Source organism: Mustela putorius, unplaced genomic scaffold (genome assembly GCF_011764305.1).
Source record: "Mustela putorius furo isolate JIRA1106 unplaced genomic scaffold, ASM1176430v1.1 tig00000095_pilon_pilon_pilon, whole genome shotgun sequence".
NCBI lineage: Eukaryota > Metazoa > Chordata > Mammalia > Carnivora > Mustelidae > Mustela > Mustela putorius.
The window spans coordinates 37,402,758-37,426,403 of NW_025421280.1; the positions used below are offsets into that span (position 1 = coordinate 37,402,758).

The window sequence follows — 23,646 nt, forward strand, 5'->3', positions numbered from 1 at the left end:
AGCCCCTGCATTTCCTTGCTGCCTTTGTCTGGAGGACCTGTAGTGAGGGGTGACTGTCTCCCCTCTTCTTTAGAAGGTGGCAAGGACTGGTCCAAAGGCTCTGTTGTGGTGGACTGATGCCCTGCCCTTGTCCCCTGGCAACCTCCCAACCCCTCCCCGCCCCCCCCGCCAGGCTTCTGGCATCAAGCACAAAGCCCGTAGTGCGACCAGGAGGCCTGGCTTGCCCTGTGGATCCTCCAGACCCCTAATTAGCTAAGCTTCTCCTGGTCCCCCAGGTCACCTCCATCCTGATGCCTTGGTTTACCCAACCACCCACATTTCCCCAGGGCTGTATTAGGCTCCCTGCCATGGCCTCTGAGCTTATCCCCGTGAACCTTAAAGACCTCACTTGTCCTGGGAGACTGCTGCCTGCCTGCGGGGAGGGGCCCAGCTGTGTCCTCTCCAAATTCCCCAGCCCCTTACCCCGCTGTGTGCTGAGTATGAGGAGGGAAAGGAGGGAGGAAGGTCAGGCTGAGGAGTGCCTTAAGGTGGCCGGAGTGGGCTGGGTGCCCATAAGGCTGTGCCCTTCCTCACGTGCACCTGCGGCTGGGGTGGGGTCGGGGGCGCAGCTCACCATCCTGTGTTTGGTGTTCCCGTCGTAAGTGTAGCCGTCCTCATAGATGATGGCCTGCAGGCCCAGGGAGTGGGGGTTGCTCACCATTGCCTGGCAGGGGCCGGAGAGGAGAAGCACACACAGATGTTCTGGGCTAGAGGCACAAAGGGGTGCCTCTGGTGGGGGGAGCGGCTCTCGTCCACACGTATCCTCGTGCACCTTCCCACCAAAAACCAAGCTTGCTCTGCCAAAGCGGGTGCCCCTCTGATTCCCGAATGTGCTGCACTTCAACTACTCCCCAGCTGTGGCCACACAGAGACACGGCTGTGTCTCTGCAGACAGCTCAGAGCTGCAGATCCCTGACCCATCCCGGGTGCTTGGAGAGACCCAGAGGCCTGACCTGCAAGGAGGAGCTGGGAAGGAGAGCCCGAGATAAGAGCCGGAGCCAGCCTGGTGTCCCCTGCTAGGCACTGCTCCCGGCTGGCTGGACGTCGTCCCGTGACCTTGCATTAATCACCCCGCCCCCACCGTTTTCAGCTCTGTTACTTGTACCGGGGGTTCTAGGCTTGGCCATTTGGGCTTCAGGTCCGGGGAGACCCACTGTCTCTGGAGCACCTCCCGCTGCCTGAGGGAAGGCATGAGTCAGGCTCCGGCCAGACTAAGAGGAAGAGGAGCTTTTGGGAAGCTCACGGCAGCCCCAGAGAAGGGTGGAGAACCAGGCGCACAGGTCCCGGGAGAGGAAGCCAGACAGGCAGAGGGTCATTGAGGAGCAGGACAGGGCATGTCTAAGAAGCATCCTGAGCAAGGTCTCCCCCTGGGATCCCAGGGGACTCTGAAAGCCTGGGACCCTGGGGAGCACCCCATCTCAGAAGCGCCCACCAAACTCGGGAGGTGGCCTTACCAGCGGGATCAGGGACTTGCCGGGCCGCGGGATCATCAGGGCGGTCAGCTCCAATTTGCTGTTCATGTCAATGGTGTACATTTTGCTGTCAAATTCTCCTTCCAAAAGTTCCACCTGGGCAGAAACGCCAAACAAATCCATGAATTAAACCAAACTCCTGTTCCCAAAAGCAGAACGGACAAGCAGGTGGGTGGCCCTCAGTGGTCTCCACCAGGGATGGAACTTTCCACTCTGTCACTTATGCCAGTGTCTTCCCGGCTAGATCCTGCAGCCCCCTGAAGACCCTCGAGGTCCACCCCATCACCTCACCGCAGGGCCTCCTCTCTGCAGAAGTGCCCCCCGCCAACACCTGACTTTTTCCACCATCACTTTCTTGCTACGTGTGCATCCCTAGGTGATGCGACTTAGTCCTGCCCATTTTCAAACGTTGTTCTCTCGAAGGCTCCTTCAATCCCCAGGCCCCCCGCCTCGTCCCTTTCTTTTTGTTTCTATGCAGCTTTGAAGCGCCCAGGAAGCTGGACCTGTAGATTCCCACGGTCCGGATTTTCCTGGCACAGGTAGGCATGTTGCTTTGTGCTCAGAGTTTCTGGCAGATCGGAGGATCGCGCTGGCAAGACTCAGTGGGTGGTTGATCCTCCATCAGCAGCGCCTGGGGCTGGCTGCCACCCTTTATGATGTTGGGGTTGCCGCCAGACCACATGCGATCATTTCGTCTGCACACATTTGCCGGGGGAGTTTTACAGACTCTCTCCCACTTCGACTTTTCGCCTGGCCCATTGGAACCGTTGGAAGGGAAAATGGGATGAAGGCTCGCATCTTGCCTTTTATTTCCCCCATGTTCAAGGGAAAAGATTGGCTTCCTGCTGTCCTAGCAACGCAGCCAGCCAATGAGATGCTTCTTGGAGAAGCGGCTGATTCCCCGTCTGGGGTGGAGAAAAGGCCAAGAGAACCTGGGACTTCCTGTCCTTGCTACGGGACTGTTGAAGTGGATCCTATCTCCCGGCTAATACGGTGCTTGCCAGGCTTCTCCACTACCAAGGGGCTACTCCTCCTTTCCAGACTGTTGCCTGTGGGCTCATGACAGAGACCAGTCCAGCCTCAGGCGGGGGGTGGTGGTGGTGGTGGTTAAACTCCTCTAGGAGGGAGTGCATGCAAGCACATCACTCAGAGTTCTTCTGTCGCAGGCATGTGTCTCTGCTCCTTTCTTGACTCAGTCACTTATTTATAGCCCTGTGGACTCAAATTATCCAACTAATTGCCCCAGCTTTCTCTTTTTAAATTAAATTAAATTTACTTATTTGACGCAGAGAAAGCATAAGCAGGCAGAGAAAGCATAAGCAGGCAAAGTAGTAGGCAGAAGGAGAGGGAGAAGCAGGCTGCCCACTGAGCAGGGAGCCCCATGTGGGGCTCAATCCCTGGACCCTGGGATCATGACCTGAGCCGAAGGCAGATGCTTAACCAACTGAGCCACCCAGGTGCCCCTGTCCCAGCTTTCATCCATGAGCTTTTTGCTGTTTGTTTTAGTCTTGGTGTTTGTTTTTTGTTTTTGGTTTTTGTTTTGGAGTAGGCTGCACACCCAACGTGGGGCTCGAACTCACAACCCCAAGATCAGGAGTCACACGCTCTTCCAACTGAGCCCACCAGGCCACCCATCATCCATGGGTTTTCGTTATGCTATGTAGTTGCTGTTTGGGTGCTTTGTTTTTTTGTTTTGTATTTTGTTGTCATTTTTGGTGGGATTTGGGAAAACTTCTTGCTAGTAGCACAGCCGCCTTCCTCAGAAGAGTTCAAGGGGCCAAATATTTGCACAAAAGCCTACTACTGCTCGCTCTCAATCTCTCATTTTCTCCTCCATGTGTGCCTAAGACCAGCAATTTCCAGACACAGGATTTCAAGAGCCCACAAGGAAATCCCCACGGCTAGGGATGGATATTTTACAGTGGCAAGTAAAGAAAACAAGAAAAAAAAAACCCCACTCCCATCTATCAGCACCATCGTTTCACAAAAGGGTATCTTAATAAATCGATATCCAGGGGCACCGGGGTGGCTCGGTGGGGGTGTTAAAGCCTCTGCCTTCGGCTCGGGTCATGATCTCGGGGTCCTGGGATCGAGCCCCACATCGGGCTCTCTGCTCGGCAGGGAACCTGCTTCCTCCTCTCTCTCTCTGCCTGCCTCTCTGCCTGCCTGTGATCTCTGTCTGTCAAATAAATAAATAAAATCTTTTTAAAAATATAAAAAAAATTGATATCCTCGGTGTGTGGCACAGATACTTTCATTTTATTCTCAGATCGCTAAGTGTCATGGATTCAAAGGCCATTTGGAGATGGACAGCCTGAAACCTCTTTGTGACTCTTCTGCAGCCTTTTAGAAGGGGAGCAGCCCGGCAGACACAGGACACCTAGGTAGCTGGGCACCAGGGAGCACAGCACTGACCTTATTTCTGATTCTGTGGATTTCAGAGCATTGAGAGATAGGATGAGGTTGCTGGACAGGGCAGACCCCGAGATGGCATTTCCTTGGGAATGTAAATGGGTGCTGGAAAACAGTCCAGGGTTGCCTCAAAAAATTAAAAGTGGAGCTACCCTATAGCCCAGCAATCACGCTTCTGGGTGTGTTTCTATAGGAAATGAAATGACTGGGTTTTTTTTTTGTTTTTTGTTTTAAGATTTTATTTATTTATTTGACAGACAGAGATCACAAGTAGGCAGAGAGGCAGGCAGAGAGAGAGAGAGAGAGAGAGAGAGGAAGCAGGCTCCCTGCGGAGCAGAGAGCCCGATGCAATGCGGGGCTCGATCCCAGGACCCTGAGATCATGACCTGAGCCAAAGGGAGAGGCTTAACCCACTAAGCCACCCAGGCGCCCCTGAAATGACTGTTTTAAAGAGGTATCTCTCTCCCATATTTACTGCAGCTCTGTGTCAAGACATGAAATCAACCTAAATGTCCATGAATGGATGAATGGGTTAAAATTTGTGATATGGGAGCGTTTGGGTGGTTCAGTGGGTTAAAACCTCTGCTTTTAGCTCAGGTCACGATCCCAGGGTCCTGGTCCTGGGATCGAGCCCCACATCGGACTCTGCTCGACTCTGCTCGGCGGGGAGCCTGCTCCACCCCCACCCCTCGCCTGCCTCTCTGCCTACTTGTGATCTCTGTCAAATAAATAAATAAAATCTTTTTAAAAAAAAATAAATAAAATTTGTGAAATGGGGATGCCTAGGTGGCTCCTTCCATTAAGCATTTGCCTTTGGCTCAGGTCATGATCTCAGGGTCCTGGGATGGAGCCCCGCATCGGGCTCTCAACTTGGTGGGGAGCCTGCTTCCCCCCCCCCCCCTCTGCCTGCCTCTCCACCTTCTTGTGATCTCTCTCTCCATGTCAAATAAATAAATAAAATCTTTTAAAAACGAAACGAAAAAATTAAACTCATAGATACTGAGAAAAGATTGGCGCTTGCCAGGGGTGGTGGACAGAGATGGGCAAAATGGGTGAAGTTGTTCAAAAAGCTACAAGGGTTCGGTTGGGAGATGTCACACCCAGCGCAGCGACGGCAGGTAACAGCCCTGCACTGCGCGGGGGGAAGTGCCAAGAGAGGAGACCCTGAAAGTGCTCATCACCGGAAAAAAGCAATGTGTGATTGCGTCCTGGGGACAGTTTAAACATTCAAAGTGAAAGAAATGGTGTTCTCCTGCACTTCTGACCCACGGGATTGCCAGGGTCTGCGGGAGGGGCCCCGAGATGCTACCGTGCTACTTCTGTCCCGCGGCTGGTCTCCTCCCCAGGGTATGCGCATCCCCTTCCGCAGACCGGTCCTTGGCTCATCCTTGGGCAGATGGCCTGGTGGACTGACGTCATTGTTATCTGAAGGTGTGGACTCTGATGGGCTCACCTCCAGCCCTGCGATTGGCGCGGAAGTGGGCCTGTCATCTCCCCTAAGCCAATGAGATGCGGGAGACACTCGAGGGGGCGGGGATTTCTCACGGCATCTGCAGAGCGCGGATGAGAGGCCCTGTCTCTTGCCCGGGGGATACTGCGAGGCTGCCCGTCTGCACCTGCCAGCTCGATGCCGCGGCGTGAGAACCCAGGGCTTCCAGTGGCATCTAGATGATTCTTCAGGGTGAAGCAGGGAACATCCCCGCAGGCAGGTGGACAGATGGACAGGAGACGCCTCCTTGCTGGCCTGATCCGAGGTGCCGAAATCAAGCCTCGCCCGAGGTCTTCCCCCATCAGACCTTCTGGCAGCACCGGGCAACAGTTGCTTTTGGAGTAACTCCCATTCGATTGGGACTTTCTGTTACTCGCAGAACGACGAGTCAAAATTGATGCATCCATGTTTCCATAGTTGTAGAATTTCCCCCCCGCTTTGAGCGAGGGTCAAGGCTGACCCCAGGGCTAGGTGGAAGCCTTGAGCCCAATCGAATCTCCCTCTCCAGAGCTCTCCAGGTCAGATTCCGGAGAACACTGACTGTAACTTTGCTGGAGGAGGAAGCCCCCCCCACAAGCACATCATTTGCTTTACCCTCTTCCAAACCATTGTTAAGGGTTGGCCGGCTTCCTTGTTACAAAGAGTGTCTACTAACGTGATGTATGTTTCTATCCGAAACAAGGGGCATGAAACCCACATGAGGCGAGGGCACGAGCCTTTGGGGGCAGTGGTGGCTGGCTGCCAGATTCAGTGGTTTAGGTGAAATGCAGGAATAAGTGCCTGTCCCGTCCCCTGTTTTCCCCCAGCAACACCCATCGGAGCTATACGGTGTGGTTACCAACCACAAATGCCCAGCTCTGGCTCTGTGAGGTTTGCTATTTTTTTTTTTTTTTTTTAGAAAGAGTGCCCAGAACATTGATCCAAACAGCAATGATCACATACTTTGCAAACGTCGACTTCGAATTGGGGATCCATGAGAATCGCCTGGATGTTCACAGAACACTTCTGGAAATCGAAAGCTGGAAACATCAAATCGGGGATTGGGGTCAGTATTTCTACTCTCCCCACATCAGTGAACATCAGGGCTGCGTCCTGGGTGCAGATGTTTTGGCCTGCAAACTAAGAGGAAAGCGATTTCAGGAATCAGGTCATTCTAAGTCGTTTTTGAGGATGCCAATTTTATCTTACGTTTCAGGTTTAAAGAAGGCAGACCAAACAAACAGAAAGAAAATCATCGGCACACTTTGTGGAAATACCTGCTCTCCAGCTTTATTCATTCCTTGGTGATAAATAACGGGAACTTTGTCTTTCCTCAGCAGAGGGGGTGGGCAGGAACTAAGTCTAGACTTATGCACAGGTCCTGGATGGCTCTGGAGAGTCAGGACGAAGGCTACAGACCCTCACCCAGAAAACGCCCTGGGGTCAGGGTGAAGGCTTCAAGGAGACGGCCCTATATTCCTTGTCCTATCCTATGCCGATGTCAGGCAGCCTTCTAGAACTATAGTGTTTGCAGCTCAAGCAGCAAAGGACCAAAGTAGGGATCATCACACTTAAGGACTTTTCTGGCTCAGCTGCTGATGAGCTAAGGGGCCTGAGGAAAGAGGAAAACTTCAGTTTTTCCTCCCTTGTAGAAGTTGGAATGCTATGCTCTCCTTCCTGGGGTTTTGTGAGAATGAAATAGAAACAGATAGGCATGACGTCTAAGGCAGTATGAAATGACCTCTGCCTGCCACCACTTCCTACCTCTCTGTGCCTCTGTTTTCCAGTCTGTCCAATGGAGACCATATAAGGCTCTACTTCTTTTCTCTCTGGCTTGTTTTTTTTGTTAAGTTTATTTATTTATTTATTTATTTATTTATTTTAGCCCCTCCCCCTGGGGGCTCAATGATCCTGAGATCAAGAGTCACATGCTCTCCGACTGAGCCAGTCAGGTCCCCCTAAAGCTCCACTTCTTAAGATGCTGGTTGGGATTGGGTTGCCTGGGTGTCTCAGTTGGTTGGGCCTCTGCCTTCGGCTCAGGTCATGGTCCTGGGATCCTGGGATCTGGTCTCGAGTCGGGATCCTTACTCTGTGGGAAACCTGCCTCTTCCTCTGCCTGCCCTTCCCCATGCTTGTGCTCTCTCTCTGACAAATAAATAAATAAAATCTTAAAAAAAAAAAAAAAGATGATGGGGTTGCCTGGGATGGCTCAGTGGGTTAAGCCTCTGCCTTCGGCTCAGGTCATGATCTTGGGGTCCTGGGATCAAGCCCCACATGGGGCTCTCTGCTCAGTGGGGAGCCTGTTTCCCCCTCTTTCTCTGCCTGCCTCTCTGCCTGCTTATGAGCTCGCTCTCTGTCAAATAAACAAATAAAATCTTAAAAAAAAATGATGATTGGGATCAAATGAGGGAGCAAGTGGAAAAGGCTCAGACCAGCACCTGCCACATTCCCAGGGCGCAACAGGTTTTAGCTGCTGTCATGATTTTCACAACCAGTAAAATCACTATTAATGTTAAATTTTTTCAATATTAATGTTAATTCAATATTAATTAAATTATTACTTTTATTGAAGTACTACGATTGTTTCAATAACTAGAGTGATTTCTAACCTTCAGAAAAAGGACAGAAGTTTGAGACTAGCCAGGTGCGTGGCTGGCTCAGTGGGTTAACCATCTGACTCTTGATTTCCGCTCAGGTCATGATCTCAGGGTTGTGAGATCAAGTCTTGCTTTGGGCTCTACTTTGAGTGTGGAACCTACTTAAGATTCTCTCTTCCCGGGTGCCAGGGTGGCTCAGTCACTGGGCACCTGCCTTTGGCTCAGGTCATGATCCCAGGGTCCTGGGATTGAGCCCCGCATCGGGCTCCCTGCTCAGCAGGAGGCCTGCTTCTCCCTCTCCCACTCCCCCTGCTTGTGTTCCCTCTCTGTCTCTCTCTCTCTGTCAAATAAATAAATAAAATCTTTTAAAAATTTTTCTCTTCCCCTCTCTCTGCCCCCGGCCCCCACCACCTGCTTGCTCTCTTAAAAAAAAAAAAAAAGTTTGAGAACAATTTATTTCCTCACTGACGGGTAACAACACTACTTTGATTTTACCTACTTTGATTAGAGAACTTGACAGGATTCCCAAGCTGCCGTAATACAAACTGTTCTCCTGGGTTAAAACTGCCAGTTCATTTTCATCTAGGAAAGACCAACAAGATGGAGCGAAATTGAAATGAGGTTGTTTCAATGGACAAAAATACAAAAAATAGAAGAAGTTTATTATAATTTTTTTAAGAGACAGAGAGTGAGCTGGGCGTGGGGGCAGGGAGAAAGAAAGAGGGAGAGAGAGAATCCCAAGCAGGCTCCACGCTCAGCATGGAGCCCAAAGCCAGGCTCCATCTCATGACCCTGAGATCACGACACAAGCTGAAATCAAGAGTCAGACGCTTAAGCAACTAAGCCACCCAGGTGCCCCAAGGGACTTCAACTGTACTTGGAATATACTTTTTAAAAAATCCTTTAAAGGACCATGCACTACTGGTTTAATTATAAGAGCATTTTATATCACGGATTTCTGGAACTCTAAGTTAACTGTGAACAGCTGCAGGGACACAGACAGTAGGATGTTATGGGATGATCAGCAAACAGGGGAGACACTGACTTAGCCCCCAAGTGACCCCCCCCCCAGCGTGTCCCACTCTCTGCCTCTAAGTTTGCATTCGGGAGCTGTGTGAGGAGAAACACTAGTCAGGCGAAGCTCATCTTTGGGGATAGCAGCGGGACAACAATGGAGCAGCAAAGAAATCCTGAGATGCTATTTGTGATGGCTTGAAATGGGGCCCTTCCAAAAAAGGTGTGTAGCAGTCCTAACTCCCAGGACCTCAGAATGTGACTGTATTTGGAGATCGGGTCTTTAAAGAGGTGCTAAGTTAAAACGAGGCCATCGGGGTAGGTCCGAATCCAGGAGGACTTGTGTCCTTGTAAAAAGGGGAGGAATCTGGACACACCGCGCACAAAGGGAACGCAGTGTGGAGACACGGGGTGGGGGGCGGGGTGCAGCCATCTATAAGCCAAGGAGACAGACCTGGGGCAGATCCTTCCCTGGAGCCTAGGCCCAGAGTGTGGCCCTGCTGACCCTTGATTTCAGGACCGTCTGTCGTTCTACGGCCCTTAGTGCAAGGGCATTGGCTGCAGCGGCCCCAGGAATCCAACACCCCATCCTCATTCTACCTCACGGTGCAAGAGGACAGAAGTTTATGCCGGCAATTGTTCTCGAATATGCGATAATCATGTCTGGGTTTGGGTTTAGGTTGGTCTGGTTTGGTTTTGTCTGGACGGGGTCTAGTGGGTCAGTGGTTAGCAAGCCCGGGAGAAGGCACTTCTAGAAAACTACCCATAGGCAGGGCACGCACTGGCAGCAACGCTGTGGATGGTGACGTTGGCTTCAGAAATGGATGAATACAAGGTGTTCGGTCCTTCTCGCACATGGACAGGGTAGACGAGCTGACCTGTGAGACGACAGAGCGGAGTCACGACGAAAGGGACCCCCCCCCCACTGCTGAAATGCAGAGCGATTCCGCCGCCTGCCCAGTCCTTGGTGAGGGACTCAAATGATACCTGGTGGGGGAAAGCACAGCACCGGGGCGCGGGGCAGAAGGTGCCTGGGTTCCAGAAAACCAACCCCATGTGCCCCCGTGGGACAGGAACGCGGCACATTGGCTGCAGAGCTCACGAGAAAGGCTGTCTCACTGCGGGAGGCGTGGACATCATGGAATGCCTTTCACTGTATGGGTAACATATGTAAGGAAGGAGAGCTTGTCGAACTCTCCAAACAGACAGGCCAGCCCTGAGCCCTTCTCTTGCTCGGGGGTAGGGGGGTGGGAGAGGGCGGGGGAGTAGGGGGGGGTCGATGGTGTTCAGGAAGCCTGGCTGGTGCTCAGACTGGGTGGTCTTGCAGACACACCTGTGCCCAGGGGTCCCCGACAGTACCCCTTTCCTCCTGGGTGAGGGGGGCTGCCTTCTGCTTCCTGTCTCCTGCTTGCTGGAGGACATGGCTGGGATTCCTCTGCTAGGCCAGCTGTTTCCAAGTTCTCTCTGGCCAGGGCAAGTCCAAGTGGGCAGCCCTGAGCCAGGTCCCAGAGACGCTGACCTTGGTGCCAAAACAAGGCTTGTGGTTCTTGGAGGGAAGACTTGGGCTCTGCCCTAGGTGACTGGTGGATGACTTCCAGACCCTGCCCATGTGGCCCTAAGAACTCCAGGGGGCAGGAAACCAGGCGGGGGTGGTGGGGGGAAGAGATAGGACACAGCCAGGACTGCCATCCAGAATGGGCGGGTCCCCGTCTATGGGAGGTAGGAGAGAGAAAAGCCAGCAGGACACCCAGAGCCTGGGCCTGGCTCACCTGAGTTTCTGGAAACCAACAGGCTCTTCTCGAACCAGAAGATGAGAATGCCTTTCTGGCCTGGGGTGATGAGGATGCCCAGGGTTCCGTTGTAGTCGAAGGGCAGCCCAAAACTGCTGTTCAGGGGGTGTTCTGAGTAACTGAACCAAGCCTGAGAGGAAAGATTGCGGAATTTGGTAGAAGACATCACGGGCTCAGCGGTAGCAGGGGTCCAAGAGTTTGAGGCTTTGCTGCAGAGACTTCCTTCAGACCTTATAATCTGGGCTGGTGTTCTCAGCTTGGGGCGGCCCTGCCCTCAGGGGGACACTGGACGATGTCCCCGGGGGGATAGGAGGGGATGTCAGGACTGGGGGTGCTCCCAGGATGGCGTGGGGGAGGCTTCTCCACACCCCACAGTGCGTGGGATGGCCCCCAGACACAGAACTCGTCCTCGTTCAATGCGCACAGTGGGAGGCTGAGAAGCCCTGTCCTCTCCTTCTGGGCTGCCAGACACACAGCGCCCAGGGCAGGATGGATGGCCCTGGACCCCCATTGAGGCCACCTCCCGGACACTGCGGTGGGGAAAGAGGGGTAGTTAATTAGGGGGTGTAGTTAGGGGGCACCTCAATGGACCTTAGGCTAGGAATGCAAACGTGCAGGGAGCGGGCCTCCGGAGCCTGCAGCGCATTTGCTCCGGCCCCCGTCCCAGGTGTGGACACGCCAGCCAAAGCCCACAGTGGGTCTGCCCACCCTCCCAGTGTGGACACTCGCCAGCCAAGGCCTGTGGGATTGTGGGTGGGCAGCCTGAGAAATCGTGCATAGGTGGATGCTGTGGTCACTCGGGAGCAGAGCAGGGCCTGGGCACTTGATGCTAATGAGAGCACTCTGGGCGGAGACTATGCTAATGAGAGCACTCTGGGCGGGGACTATGCTAATGAAACACTCTGGGACGGGATGGGACCCAGCATGTGGTCAGAGGGTGGGGGCTTCCACCCCAGAGGTCAGCCCAACTCCCGAAGCTTCCTGCTTCCTGACAGCCAGGCTCCCCTGAGCCCCCAGAGCAGCACATCCCACCTATGCAGGGTGCAATACCGTACTTTTTTTTCTGCCTTAATAGCTTTTCTTCAAATGCAGTTTACATGGACTAACTCCTCTACTTAACTTAGTCTTATTCTAAATAATGATACCCGTGAGGTCACAGGTGTCAGGTACTGAACTTCCAGATACCCATGAAAATAATCATTAACAAAGAGTTCAGTGTGAAGCATTTAACACAGTCTTGTGCATGGTCAGCGAAAGTACACCACACTTTGTATCTTATCCTTAGTGTTCACACAGTGCTTAGCCCCTCTAGACACTACTTAAATACTGCCAAGGGCAGGACTGAATGAGCGGATGACGCGGGGAGGAGGGTGGGAAGACAGGCGCGTGGAGGAATAGGTAGGTGACTAGATGGGTGAATGGCTGAGTAGGTAGGTGCACGGGTAGGTGGGTGAATGGATGGATAAATAGGTAAATGGATGGAGGGAAGGTCGAGGGAGGGATGGATGGACAGATGGATAAGTAGGTCCGATAGAAGGGTGGGTGGGTGCTGGGTGGATGGATGGATGGATGGATGGTTGGTTGGATGGATGGGTGGATGGTTGGTTGGATGGATGGATGGGTGGGTGGATGGATGGATGGTTGGAATGGATGGGTGGATGGTTGGTTGGATGCATGGATAGATGGTTGGATGGATGGATGGATGGATGGTTGGTTGGATGGATGGATGGATGGTTGGTTGGTTGGATGGATGGATGGTTGGTTGGATGCATGGATAGGTGGTTGGATGGATGGATGGATGGTTGGTTGGATGGATGGATGGATGGTTGGTTGGATGGCTGGGTGGGTGAATGGTTGGTTGGATGGATGGGTGGGTGGATGGTTGGTTGGATGGATGGGTGGATGGTTGGATGGATGGATGGATGGATAGATGGATGGATGGATGGATGGTTGGTTGGTTGGATGGCTGGATAGATGGATGGTTGGTTGGATGGATGGATGGGTGGATGGATGGATGGGTGGATGGTTGGTTGGTTGGATGGATGGGTGGATGGATGGATGGGTAGATGGATGGATGGGTGGATGGTAGGTTGGTTAGGTAGATGGATACATGGATGGACAGGTAAATGAAAAGCTAGATGGATTTCAGATATGAAAATCCAAGTGTGTCAGTCTTAACAAAAACCTGGCTGGGGGCAACGGTCCCTTAAGTCTTTCTTCCTAGTTCAAAGTTACTCACCTTCCCTTGATCAATGAGAAGCAGCCCAACTTGTGACAAGGAGTGAAAGTAGAAGGTCCCACCCAAAGACCCAACTAGTTCTGCCTATAAAACAAACACACAAAAAATCACACATGAATAAATCATTAATGCATTTGATTTTCACTCCAGATTACCTCATAAGCTAAAATGAAGTGAAGTTTTTTTTTGTTATGATCTATTTCCCCTCTATGGAAATGTAGCATGTAGGATAGAACCTTGAATGAAGATAGCTTTTTTTTGGGGGGGGGGTTGTTAGAGGAAGTGGTGTGGACCCAGACTGTTAGATGGTTGTCTAAATCCTTCACTCCTGCTTTGGTTCCTCATACCTGATTTTGAATGGTCAGCAAAGCATCCAGAAGCCAAGTGGGAGCACAAGACCAAGGGCCCTATCCTCTGGACTGTGGGACAGCCCAGCTAACTGCCTCCAGAAATCTTTCAGGTAAGAGACAGAAAGACTACTATTTTATTTAAGCCTCTTAGGTTATCGTGGGGAGTTTTCTATTATAAACAGCACCATGAACTGAACTGTCTCTCCCCCAGTTGTGGGGGGAGACACACAAACATTCAAACTAGCATCATCAATGGGACGGTCCTTAGAGGTGGGGCCTTTGGGAGCTAAGTGGGTTTAGATGAGACCATGAGAGTGGGCCCCGAGGATGGGGTTAGTGTCTTTATAAGAAGAGACACCAGAGCGCCTGGGCAAGAATCCCTACTGGAAGGGGCGCCTGGGTGGCTCAGTCAGTTAAGAATCTGCCTTGGGTTCAGGTCATGATCGCAGGGTCCTACTCAGCGAGGACTCTGCTTCTCCCTCTCCCTTTGCCCCTCTCCCACTCATGCTCTCTGTCTCTCTCTCTCTCTCTCAAATAAATAAATTAATTAATTAAATCTTTAAAAGAGAGAGAGAGATAGACCAAGCATTCTCTCTTCTTCATGTGAGGACATAGTATGGAGATAGCCATCTGTGAGTCAGGAAGGGAGCCCTCACCAGGAGCTCAATCAGCCATCATCTTGATCTTGGGTTTCCCATCCTCCAGAACTGTGAAAAATAAATGTCTGCTGTCTAAGTCACCTAATCTGTGATGTCTATTATGGTGGCCCGAGGTGACCCATCCCAACTGGAACAGATTGCTGGACTTCCCAGCCCATCACCTCCCTACCAGACGCCCCAACTCCTTCCCTGCTGGCAGAACTCCAAGGAGATGAATCAGGAACGTCAGCCTTCTGGCCTTGAAAAGAACAGTAACCGTCCTCCCCACCACTCACACACACACACACACACACACACACACACACACATACACACACACATGCAAAGAGCAGGACTATTGTATTAATAATTGGTGTTTGAGTGAGGAGGCATCAAACTTAAAAGGCTGACAAGAGGTGGACTTGTGTTGGTTCATTTTATGTGTCAGCCGGACTGAGCTAAGGTATGCCCAGGTAGGTGGTAAAACATTCTCTCTGGGTGTGTCTGGGAGGGTGATCCTGGAAGAGATTTGCATTTAATTTAGTAGACCCAATAAAGATCACTCTCACCTACGTAGTCGGGCATCACCCAATCGGTTGGGGGCCCTCATAGAACAAAGAGAAAGAGGAAAGGTGAATTTGGTCTCTCTTCTCGAGCTGGGATGTCGTGTCCATCTTCTGCCCTCAAACATCAGAGTTTCTGGTTCGTGCGCCTTCGGATGCTGGGACTTCTACCAGTGGTTCCCAGGTCCTCAGGCCTTTGTCTTCAGACTTGAGCTATGCTACCAGGCTTCCTGGTTCCCCAGCTCACAGATGGCAGACTGTGGGGCTTCTCTGCCCCCTTAAGCATGTGAGCTGATTCTTACCATCTGTCTATCTACCTACCTACATCAGTTTTTTAGTGATGATCAATTCCAACTGAGCACAGATGTTAAGTCCTTCAAGGCCTAATTTTGAATGCAAACATGGGGTCAGTTAGGTTCTAGGCTCCCTTTGGCTTCCTGGGCAGGGCAGAGAAGCCGCATTCAGAACGCGGTCAGAGCTGGAGAGCAGAGTAGGCTCCCTGCCTTGCTTTGCACATACTTTCCAAATGTTTGGGGGCAAAGCCACTCTCTGCATTAGAACAAAGCAACCTCATGCCCTTAGCTACCAAGGATCCTGTCCACTTGAGCTGTTCAGATCCCAGCTCTGCCAGGCTGTGTGGTAAAGGCCCCGCACTGCTCCGTGCATTCACCCCTGTATCTGTGTCCTGGGGCTGCCCTGTGCTTGATGGCTTCAAACGACAAAAATGTACCATCACATTGGTGGAAGCCGGAGGTCTGAAATCAAGGTGTTGGCAGCGCTGGTTCCTCTGAGGAAGAAACCTCACCATCCCTCTCTTCCAGCGTCTGGTGGTTGCCAAGAGTCCTCGGCAACTCCTGGCTTGCAGGTGTGGCCCTGCAATGTCTCCTGCAGCATCACAAGAACTTCTCTGTGTGCATCTCTCCACGTCCTCTCTTCTTAGAAGGACACCAGTCATTGGGTTGAGGACCCACCCCGATCGAGAATGATCTCAGCTTAAATTATTAAATCTGCAAAGACCTGATTTCCAAGTTGGGTTATGTGCTGTGGTTCTGGATGAATATACTTTGGGGAGGGTGGGAACTGAGCCAGGACTGTTCTGTCCTCTGTATAACTGGGATGTTGATGGTACCCGATGGTACTGAGTTTTGGGTGGACCTGGGGTTAAGTGCAGACTTTACTGTGGCCACAGCTTTGTTCACATGAGTATTCCAGAAGCCATCCAATGCCCTAACACCTTTTGAAACCCTTCCTAACTTCCTACTCTCCCTAGGCAGCTCCTTTGACCTGAAATTTTCCCTACTCTCTTCAGCCCATCAGACTCTTCAAAAAAGAAAAGCTCTTGCTCACCCAGGGATTGCTAATGACTCCTACCATGCAGGACATAAATATATATTTATTATTTTGCTGTTCATTTTTTTACCACATTGAACATACCTGTCTTTCATAGGCAAACTTCTGAAATTTGTATCCCCGGGTGTTTGAGAAATATACAGTGGTCTGAGATATCTGATCTCCATACAAATAAGCAAAAACTGAATTACTCATATCCTGGAAGAAAGCACACATTCAAAAGGAGATAGAGGGTTAGGGTTGTTGCGGAAATGTTCTTTAAGGGTACAAGCTTGCAACTGGTAGATAAATAAGTTTGAGAGATCTAATACACAGCATAGTGATTACAGAGAACAACACTGTATTATACATTTCAAAGTTGCTACGAGACTAGATCTTAATTGTTCTCACCACAAAAAGGAAGAACAACCATCATGCAATGGCGGTATTAGTTAATGCTATGGTGGTCAATCATATTGTAACATATAAATGTATCAAGTAAACACATTGTACACCTTAAATGTATACATTGTTGTATTTCAATTATATCTCAGTTTTTAAAAAAAGGAGATAGATGCCCATGATCATGCTCCTGGGCATTTATCCCAGAGATGAAAACTTACATGCAGACACAAATGAATGTTCATTGCAGCTTTACTCGTAATAACCAAAAAGTGGAAACAACCAGATACACTCCATGGACTATTACTTGACAACAAAGGGGAATGGAATAGATACACGCAATGAGTGGGGGGAGTCTCCAAGCAGTGGGAGGAGTCTCCAAGCAGTGGGCGGAGTCTCCAGTGTGGACAAAAGCTAATTCCCCAGAGTTAAATGTTGTAGGAGCCCTGGTAGAAAATATTCTTGAAACGATGAGATTATAGAGATGGAGAACAGGTTAGTTCTTGCCAGGGGTTCGGGACTGTGAGGCAGGCATGTAGGGAGAGCTTTGGGCTGGTGGAAGAGTCTAGTATTTCGCAGGGTGTAATCTTTCTGTGACTTCACACATAGATAAATGGCACAGAATTAGACGCACACAGTTATTTCCATGGCAGGCTCCACACCATATACTCACCACACAAAATGGATGTCTGCTGTAACAACAGTTGTCACCAGAAACATGTGAAACAGGGCGTTCTATACCTAAAAGGACAAGATCATTTTTAAAAACATGAGCTTCTGGGGTGCCTGGCTGGCTCAGTTGGTGGAGCATCCAACTCTTGAGCTCAGGGTGTGGAGCCTACTCTTTAAAAACAAACAAACAAACCAACAAACAAACCATGACCTCCATAAATTTCAGAGAAAAGGGTAGATAGAGCAGGGTTTCTCAACCTTGACAATACTGACATTTGGAGCCAGATGGTTCTCGGTTGTGGGGCCGTCCTGTGTGTATGGTACTCTGTCCTGCAGCAACTTTGTCTCTGCTGACTCGATGCCAGAATGGCACCCTCCCCCAGTCTTAACAACTAAAACTATCTCCAAACATTGCCAAGGAGGACATACCTGTCACATGTGAGAACCACTGGTTTTGCAGACACTCTTAGGACCCTGCCAAAATGGCGGGAAGGGCTCCTTTCTCTTAGCTCCTTTCTCCTTCTCTTAGGGAGGCATTCTTTGGTTCTATTGTAAAAGCAGAAGTTTCAGCTCCAAAGAAAATATGCATGTGGCCCACAAGACAGAGAAAGGTGCTCTCGGCATCACCGATCATCAGGGAAATGCAACGCAAAACCCCAGTGAGATGGCACGCCCATGTATTGGGATGGTTATTATCAAAGAATCAGAAATCAAGTGTTGGTGAGGATGGGGAGCTTAGGAGCCTCGTGCACTGTTGGTGGGAATGTAAATGGGTGCATGTGGTGTGGGAGACAGGATGACAGCTCCTCAAGAAATTGAAAATAGAAATCTGGCAATCCCACTTCTGGGTAGACCTACCACTCACAAGATTCGAAAGCAGAGGCTAAAGAAGATATTTGCATGCCTGTGTTCATGGCGGGATTATTCACAATCACTAAAACATGGAAGCAACCCAGGTGTCTGTTGACAGATAATGAATGGATGAGCAAAAATGTCATGCAGACACACAGTGGAATATTATTTGGCCTTAAAAAGGAAGGACATACTGATACCTCCTGCAGCATGGATGGACCTTGAGGATATTGTGCTCAGTGAGAGGAGCCAGACCCGAGGACACACCCTGCATGAGTCTACTTGTATGAGCCCCATCCACAGAGACAGAAGGTAGATGTGGGAACTAGGCTGGGTCAGGGGGTGGGGAATCAGCCCTTTGGATGCTGTTGAAGAAAGCGATGGAGAGAAGAGAAGAGAGGCTGGACCTACTGGCATTATGAGGAGCCCTTATGGTCCCTCAATACTTAAAACATGGAGTTTCCAGATGACCCAGCAATTCTACTCCTAGGTTAGGTTACTCCAGAGAACTGGAAACTTGTATCCATATACAGACTTGTACAGGAATAGGCACAGAAGCTCTATCGCACAATGGCTCAAAGGATGAAACAAGCCAAGTGTCCAGCAGCTAATGAATGGACAAAAGTGGTTCATCCACACAGTGGAATATTATTCAGCCTTAAAAAGGAGCAAGCCGCTGACACATGCTAAAATGGGAAGGAAGCTCGAAAACACAACACTCGGAGAAGCCAGACACAAAAAAAGCCACAAAGTCTGCGATTCCACGCGTGTAAAACGTGCCGAAAAGGCACGTCCATGGAGACAGAAAGTGGCTGTGGGGTTGCCAGGGGCCGGGGAGGGCTGGGAAGGAACCGCTGATGGGGAAGGTCTTTCTCCTTGGGGTGATGGAATGTTCCAAAACTAGATAGCAGTGATGGTGGCACAACGTTGGGAATGTACTAAATGCCACTGAACTGCGCACTTTAAAATGGTTGAAATGGTCAGTTTTATGTGGCTTTTATGCTCCCTTCCCCCCTCCAAAATGAGAAAGGCATGAAATGTGAGAGAGAAAAGAAGGGATGCAGGAGGGGGTAGAGGGGGCTGGCAGGGCGGCAAGGCGAGAGCCAGCCCAGGGGTGAATTTGGGAGGCAGGGAGGTGGCGGGGAAAGCAGGGAGGGCCGTGCAGCTGTTTGGCTCCAGGCAGTAAGTTCTGCAAGGAATGGATGGACGCGTGTTTCAGAGGCAGCTGGGTGTTTGATTTGGATGTGACAGTTGATCACGTGGCCCCCAGACTGGTCAGAGCAGGTTTCTGGGGCTTGTTTCTACAGTCCCTGAGGGAGGCCCGGGGTCCCAGCTCCATCTGGGTTAGATACATTCTGTACCCGCCCAGCCGCCGCGCATCATTCACTCAGAATCCCCAGGTCACCTTGTTGCTGAGGGCCAAATCCCAGCGCAGTATTGAGAAGTCAGACGGGGGCCAAACCAGTGTGTGGCTCTTCTGTTCTGCCTCTCTGTCCCTCCCAGGGGCTGTCAGCCTCTCTCCAGCCAGGGCTCAGCAAGCACCTGGCAGGCACTGCACTGGCTGGACAAGGTTCCCTCTCATGGGGGCCACAGTCTTTCACCAAAACTAATATAAGTGAAGCAAAAGAATAACACATGGCAAGATGGTGATCTACCAACCCTTGTGGCTCTCAACTGAGGAGATTTTGACTCCCGGGGGGGACACTGGGTGATGTCTGGGGACGTTTGTGCTGTCAGGACATGGCAGGGGGAGGCTCACTCCTGGCAGGGGATGGATGGGCCAGAGATGCTGCCCCACATCCCCACGGTGCCCAGGGTGGCCCCCCACCCCACAGAGAACGACCTGGCCTTAAATGTCAGCAGTGCTGGGGTTGAGAAAGCATGAACTGACTTCTTGCCTGTGCTCTCCTTGTTAAAATTTTTTAAAGATTTATTTGAGAGAGAGAGAGAGAGCAGGAAAGTGGGGAGGAACAGAAGGAGAGGGAGAAGTCGACTCCGTTTTGAGTGTGGAACCCAACATAGGGCCCGATCTCTTGACCCTGACATCGTGACCAGAGCCAAAATCAAAAGTCAGACGCTGAACCATCCGAGCCACCCAGGCACCCCAGACTGACCCCTTCCTCATCACAACGGGTACCCAACCATCCCTCCTCCCGAAAGAATGGCATCTCCCTTCTCTTCCTTCCTGACCTCCTCCCCTGGCCTCCTGCATGAGGGTTCTCTCCTTTCTCTGTCCTCATACAGCTTACCTTCTGTCCTGTTCCCTGTCCCTAATGGGCAGCAGGTGGGACTGAATGTTCCCATCGCCCAGCCTTGTCACCGAGCACGTATGAGCCACTTGGCCCTCCTCGGTCCTCCCTGACCCCCACCCTAACACAACTCCCGCCGAAGTCCCTCATTTACTCCAATCACGTCAGAGCAGGCTTTTGTGGTGTGTAACTACAATCCCTAGCAGAAACAGGAGGTTCCCACCGTATGAACAATTTTCATCTGAATTTTAAAGGACAAGGTAGTGTCTAGGGGCTGAACATCCAAGGAGCAGCTTTGTTTCTAGTTCCAAAATTAATAAACCTGTTCTTGGATGTTGGCGGATTGCAAACAAAATAAGAAAAAATACAAAACACATATACCTAGAGATGTGTTCCAGGAATTGGCTTCATAGTCATAAATATAGACTTTTTGATTCACTACTAACACCAATACTGAGTCAGCGATATGTGCTGATGTTAATTCTGGTGTGCCAACCTGAAAATAACGACACAGGGTATCAGGAAGTGCATCCTTTCTGACGGTTTGGAAACTAAGACGTCTAGATGCACATTTAAGAAATATGTGTGCCAACAAGTTGTTTGGTTCCTCGGTGTTGGGAACTGAATATTCTGGGCTCACCTGGGACCAAAACTGAGAGCTCAGATTTGGTATTTGGTGCCCTCAGATACCTCCTTCTTCCTTATCAAAACTTTCTCTGAGGATAAAGCTTAAAGTGTAAATTATGAACGATGAACAGAAACGATAAATGTGTTGCTTATAAGAGAAACACTGGTCTTTCAATAGATGGCAAAGCCTTCTTTAGTGTAGGGGCCAGCGGTAGAATTTCTCAAGATAGTTACTGAGAGGGTAAAGGTTTTTTCTGTTTTGGTTTAGGACAATTTAGGGAAGCCCTGAAATTAATGCATATAATCTATCTATTCATCATGCACAAACAGTCATAAGGAGCACTTCCAACAATTCTGCTTCAGTGAAAGAAAAAGGAAAAAGCCTATCTTAGTCGTGAGGGCAGAATACAATCAACCCTTCTTCTGGCTTAGAAATTGCTCTCAGTATCTTTTAGAGGTATTTTTTAATATAAGCCCCCAAACTAACAAAAACAGACCTAGTGTGCTATTTTTCCAAACTGTAACTTCTCCCGGAGTGTTACTTATGTTGAGAATCCTTCAGACGGTTCAGTAAAACAACTACCTTCAGGGCTGCAGGGATGCAAAGTGGAAAGAGACTGCTTCTGAAATTATCTGTCGTGAAAAAGACTTGTCTTCTGAAAGACAAGAAAAGGGTTAAATTAGGACAATTTCACAAAGAAAAGAAAAAGGATAATGTCAGACACTCTAAAAATGTTCTACTCAAACAAAATTCCTTTAAAAAAAAAAAAACACATTGGGGCGCGTGGGTGGCTCAGTGGGTTAAGCCGCTGTCTTCAGCTCAGGATATGATCTCAGGGTCCCGGGATCGAGCCCCGCATCCGCATCGGGCTCTCTGCTCAGCAGGGAGCTTGCTTCCTCCTCTCTCTCTCTCTCTGCCTGCGTCTCTGCCTACTTGTGATCTCTCTCTGTCAAATAAATAAATAAAATCTTTAAACAAAACATTTTATTTGAGAGAGAGAGAGAGTGTGTGTGTGTGAGCAGTGGGGAGAGGCAGAGGGAGAGAGAGAATCCCAAGCTGACTCCCCACTGAGCACAGAGCCAGACATGGGCCTCGACCTCACAATCCTGAGATCACAACCTGAGCCGAAATCAAGAATCAGATGCCCAGTTGACTGAGCCATCCAGGTGCACCCCCTCCCGCCCCTGCTTTTTAAAGACAAGGTTTGGGTTTTTTCTTTTTTAAGATTTTATTTATTTGACAGACAGAAATCACAAGTAGGCAGAGGCAGGCAGAGAGAGAGGAAAGCAGGCTCCCTGCCGAGCAGAGAGCCCTAAACGGGGCTCGATCCCAGGACCCTGAGATCACTTAACCCTTAACCACTTAACCCTTAACCCACTGAGCCACCCAGGCGTCCCCAAGGTTTGGGTTTTATCTATCTTTGCATGAGTAAACTTTTATTTTATTTTATTTTATTTACTTATTTGACAGACAGAGACCACAAGTAGGCAGAGAGGCAGGCAGAGAGAGAGGAGGAAGCTGGCTCCCTGCTGAGCAGAGAGCCTGATGCAGGGCTCAATCCCGGAACCCTGGGATCATGACCTGAGCCGAAGGCAGAGGCTTTAAACCACTGAGCCACCCAGGCGCCCCTGCATGAATAAACCTCTATACTGGGTATTTGACTTCTTGAAATAATATTTTAGAAGTGTGACCATGTCAAATATAAAATTATATAAAAAGTACTTTAAGCAACAGCTTGCCTTACTCAGGATGAACTTCAGCTTTGTCATTTATATGGCTCTGACCCCACTAAAGTCAAAGGTTTCAGACCAGGAATGTGTATGCGTGAAAGAAAAAATGTGTTCCCTCAGGACAGGAAAGTTTTAAGAAGTGAAAGGCCATCCTTGAACATGGTATACTGCCTCCTTATCCAGGTCTTTTGCTTCTGCCTCCTCCAGGAGAGTCTTATGGTTTTAGACAGAGAGGAACTGCAAGTTATTTCTTAGGTTTTAACGTGTTTGTTGCTAATGGGAATGATGTTTTTCGTAACTAATTTTCTGAGTCGTCATGGCTAGCTTACAAGAGAGGTGTTGATGTTTTCAACGTCTGTGTTGTATTTGGCCCTCCTGCTGCACTCAGATATTACTCCAAGGAGCTGACACTCTTGGTTTTGGCAAATGCTGTCTCTTTCTTTCCAATGGGATTTTACATTTCATGTATTTAATAGTCACACTGCATTGGCTGGGAACTCCAATACAAAGTAAATAAGAGTGATACGATTCTGTTACTTTTACCATTATGTTGTCTCTTTTACAGGGCTGAAAACGTTCAGCAAATACACAGTCGACATCAAAACCAATAAAACATTGGAGGAGAAAGGAACACTGAAGCACAAACCGAGGAATATTATTTTATTTGTTTATTTACTTTCAGGTTTTGTTTCTCTTGCTCTCTCTGTTTTTTGAGTAGGGGCCGTGCCCAGTACAGAGCCCAGTGTGGGGCTTGAGCACATGACACGGAGGCTGAGACCTGATCTAAAGTCAAGAATCAGATGCTTAATGGACTGAGCCAGGCAGGTGCCCTGGGGTTTTGTTTCTGTTTTAGAATCTGTCACTGAGGTTTGTTTTGTTTTGAGTTTTGTTTTGTTTTCTCTTCTTTTCTTTATTTAAAATTTTTTTAAGATTTTATTTATTTATTTGTCAGAGTAGAGAGAGCCCGCACAAGCAGGGGGAGCAGCAGGCAGAGGGAGAAGCAGGTTCCCCACTGAGTAGGGAGCCGGATGTGGGACTTGATCCCAGGACCCTGGGATCACGACCTGAACCAAAGGCAGACACTTAACTGGCTGAGACACCTAGGCCTCCCTTTGCTTTTTAAGAGAGAGAGAGAGAGCGCACGGGCGAGCCTGGGGGAGAAGGGGGTGTTGTTGGGGAGGAGGGGCAGAGGGAGAGGAAGA

General features: G+C 49.9%; 1 protein-coding gene across 5 annotated transcripts in view; it reads right to left on the reverse strand.

Moving 5' to 3' along the window:
* The window catches only part of CATSPERD (cation channel sperm associated auxiliary subunit delta), a 48,023-nt gene that overhangs the window by 16,864 nt on the left and 7,513 nt on the right, over positions 1-23,646 (reverse strand). For 3 of the 5 annotated variants that reach the window (XM_045085900.1, XM_004771528.3, XM_004771529.3), the window contains 11 exons: positions 21,297-21,369; positions 20,468-20,582; positions 16,987-17,054; positions 16,017-16,130; positions 13,032-13,115; positions 10,772-10,922; positions 9,785-9,880; positions 8,488-8,570; positions 6,355-6,531; positions 1,494-1,607; positions 614-703 (listed from right to left, as the gene is read on the reverse strand). In XM_045085900.1, the coding sequence (XP_044941835.1) occupies positions 614-703; positions 1,494-1,607; positions 6,355-6,531; positions 8,488-8,570; positions 9,785-9,880; positions 10,772-10,922; positions 13,032-13,115; positions 16,017-16,130; positions 16,987-17,054; positions 20,468-20,582; positions 21,297-21,369 (1,165 nt within the window). Of the gene's footprint in view, positions 1-613; positions 704-1,493; positions 1,608-6,354; positions 6,532-8,487; positions 8,571-9,784; positions 9,881-10,771; positions 10,923-13,031; positions 13,116-16,016; positions 16,131-16,986; positions 17,055-20,467; positions 20,583-21,210; positions 21,370-23,646 lie in introns of all 5 variants that reach the window. The other 2 variants (XM_045085914.1, XM_045085917.1) reach the window with 2 other exon arrangements.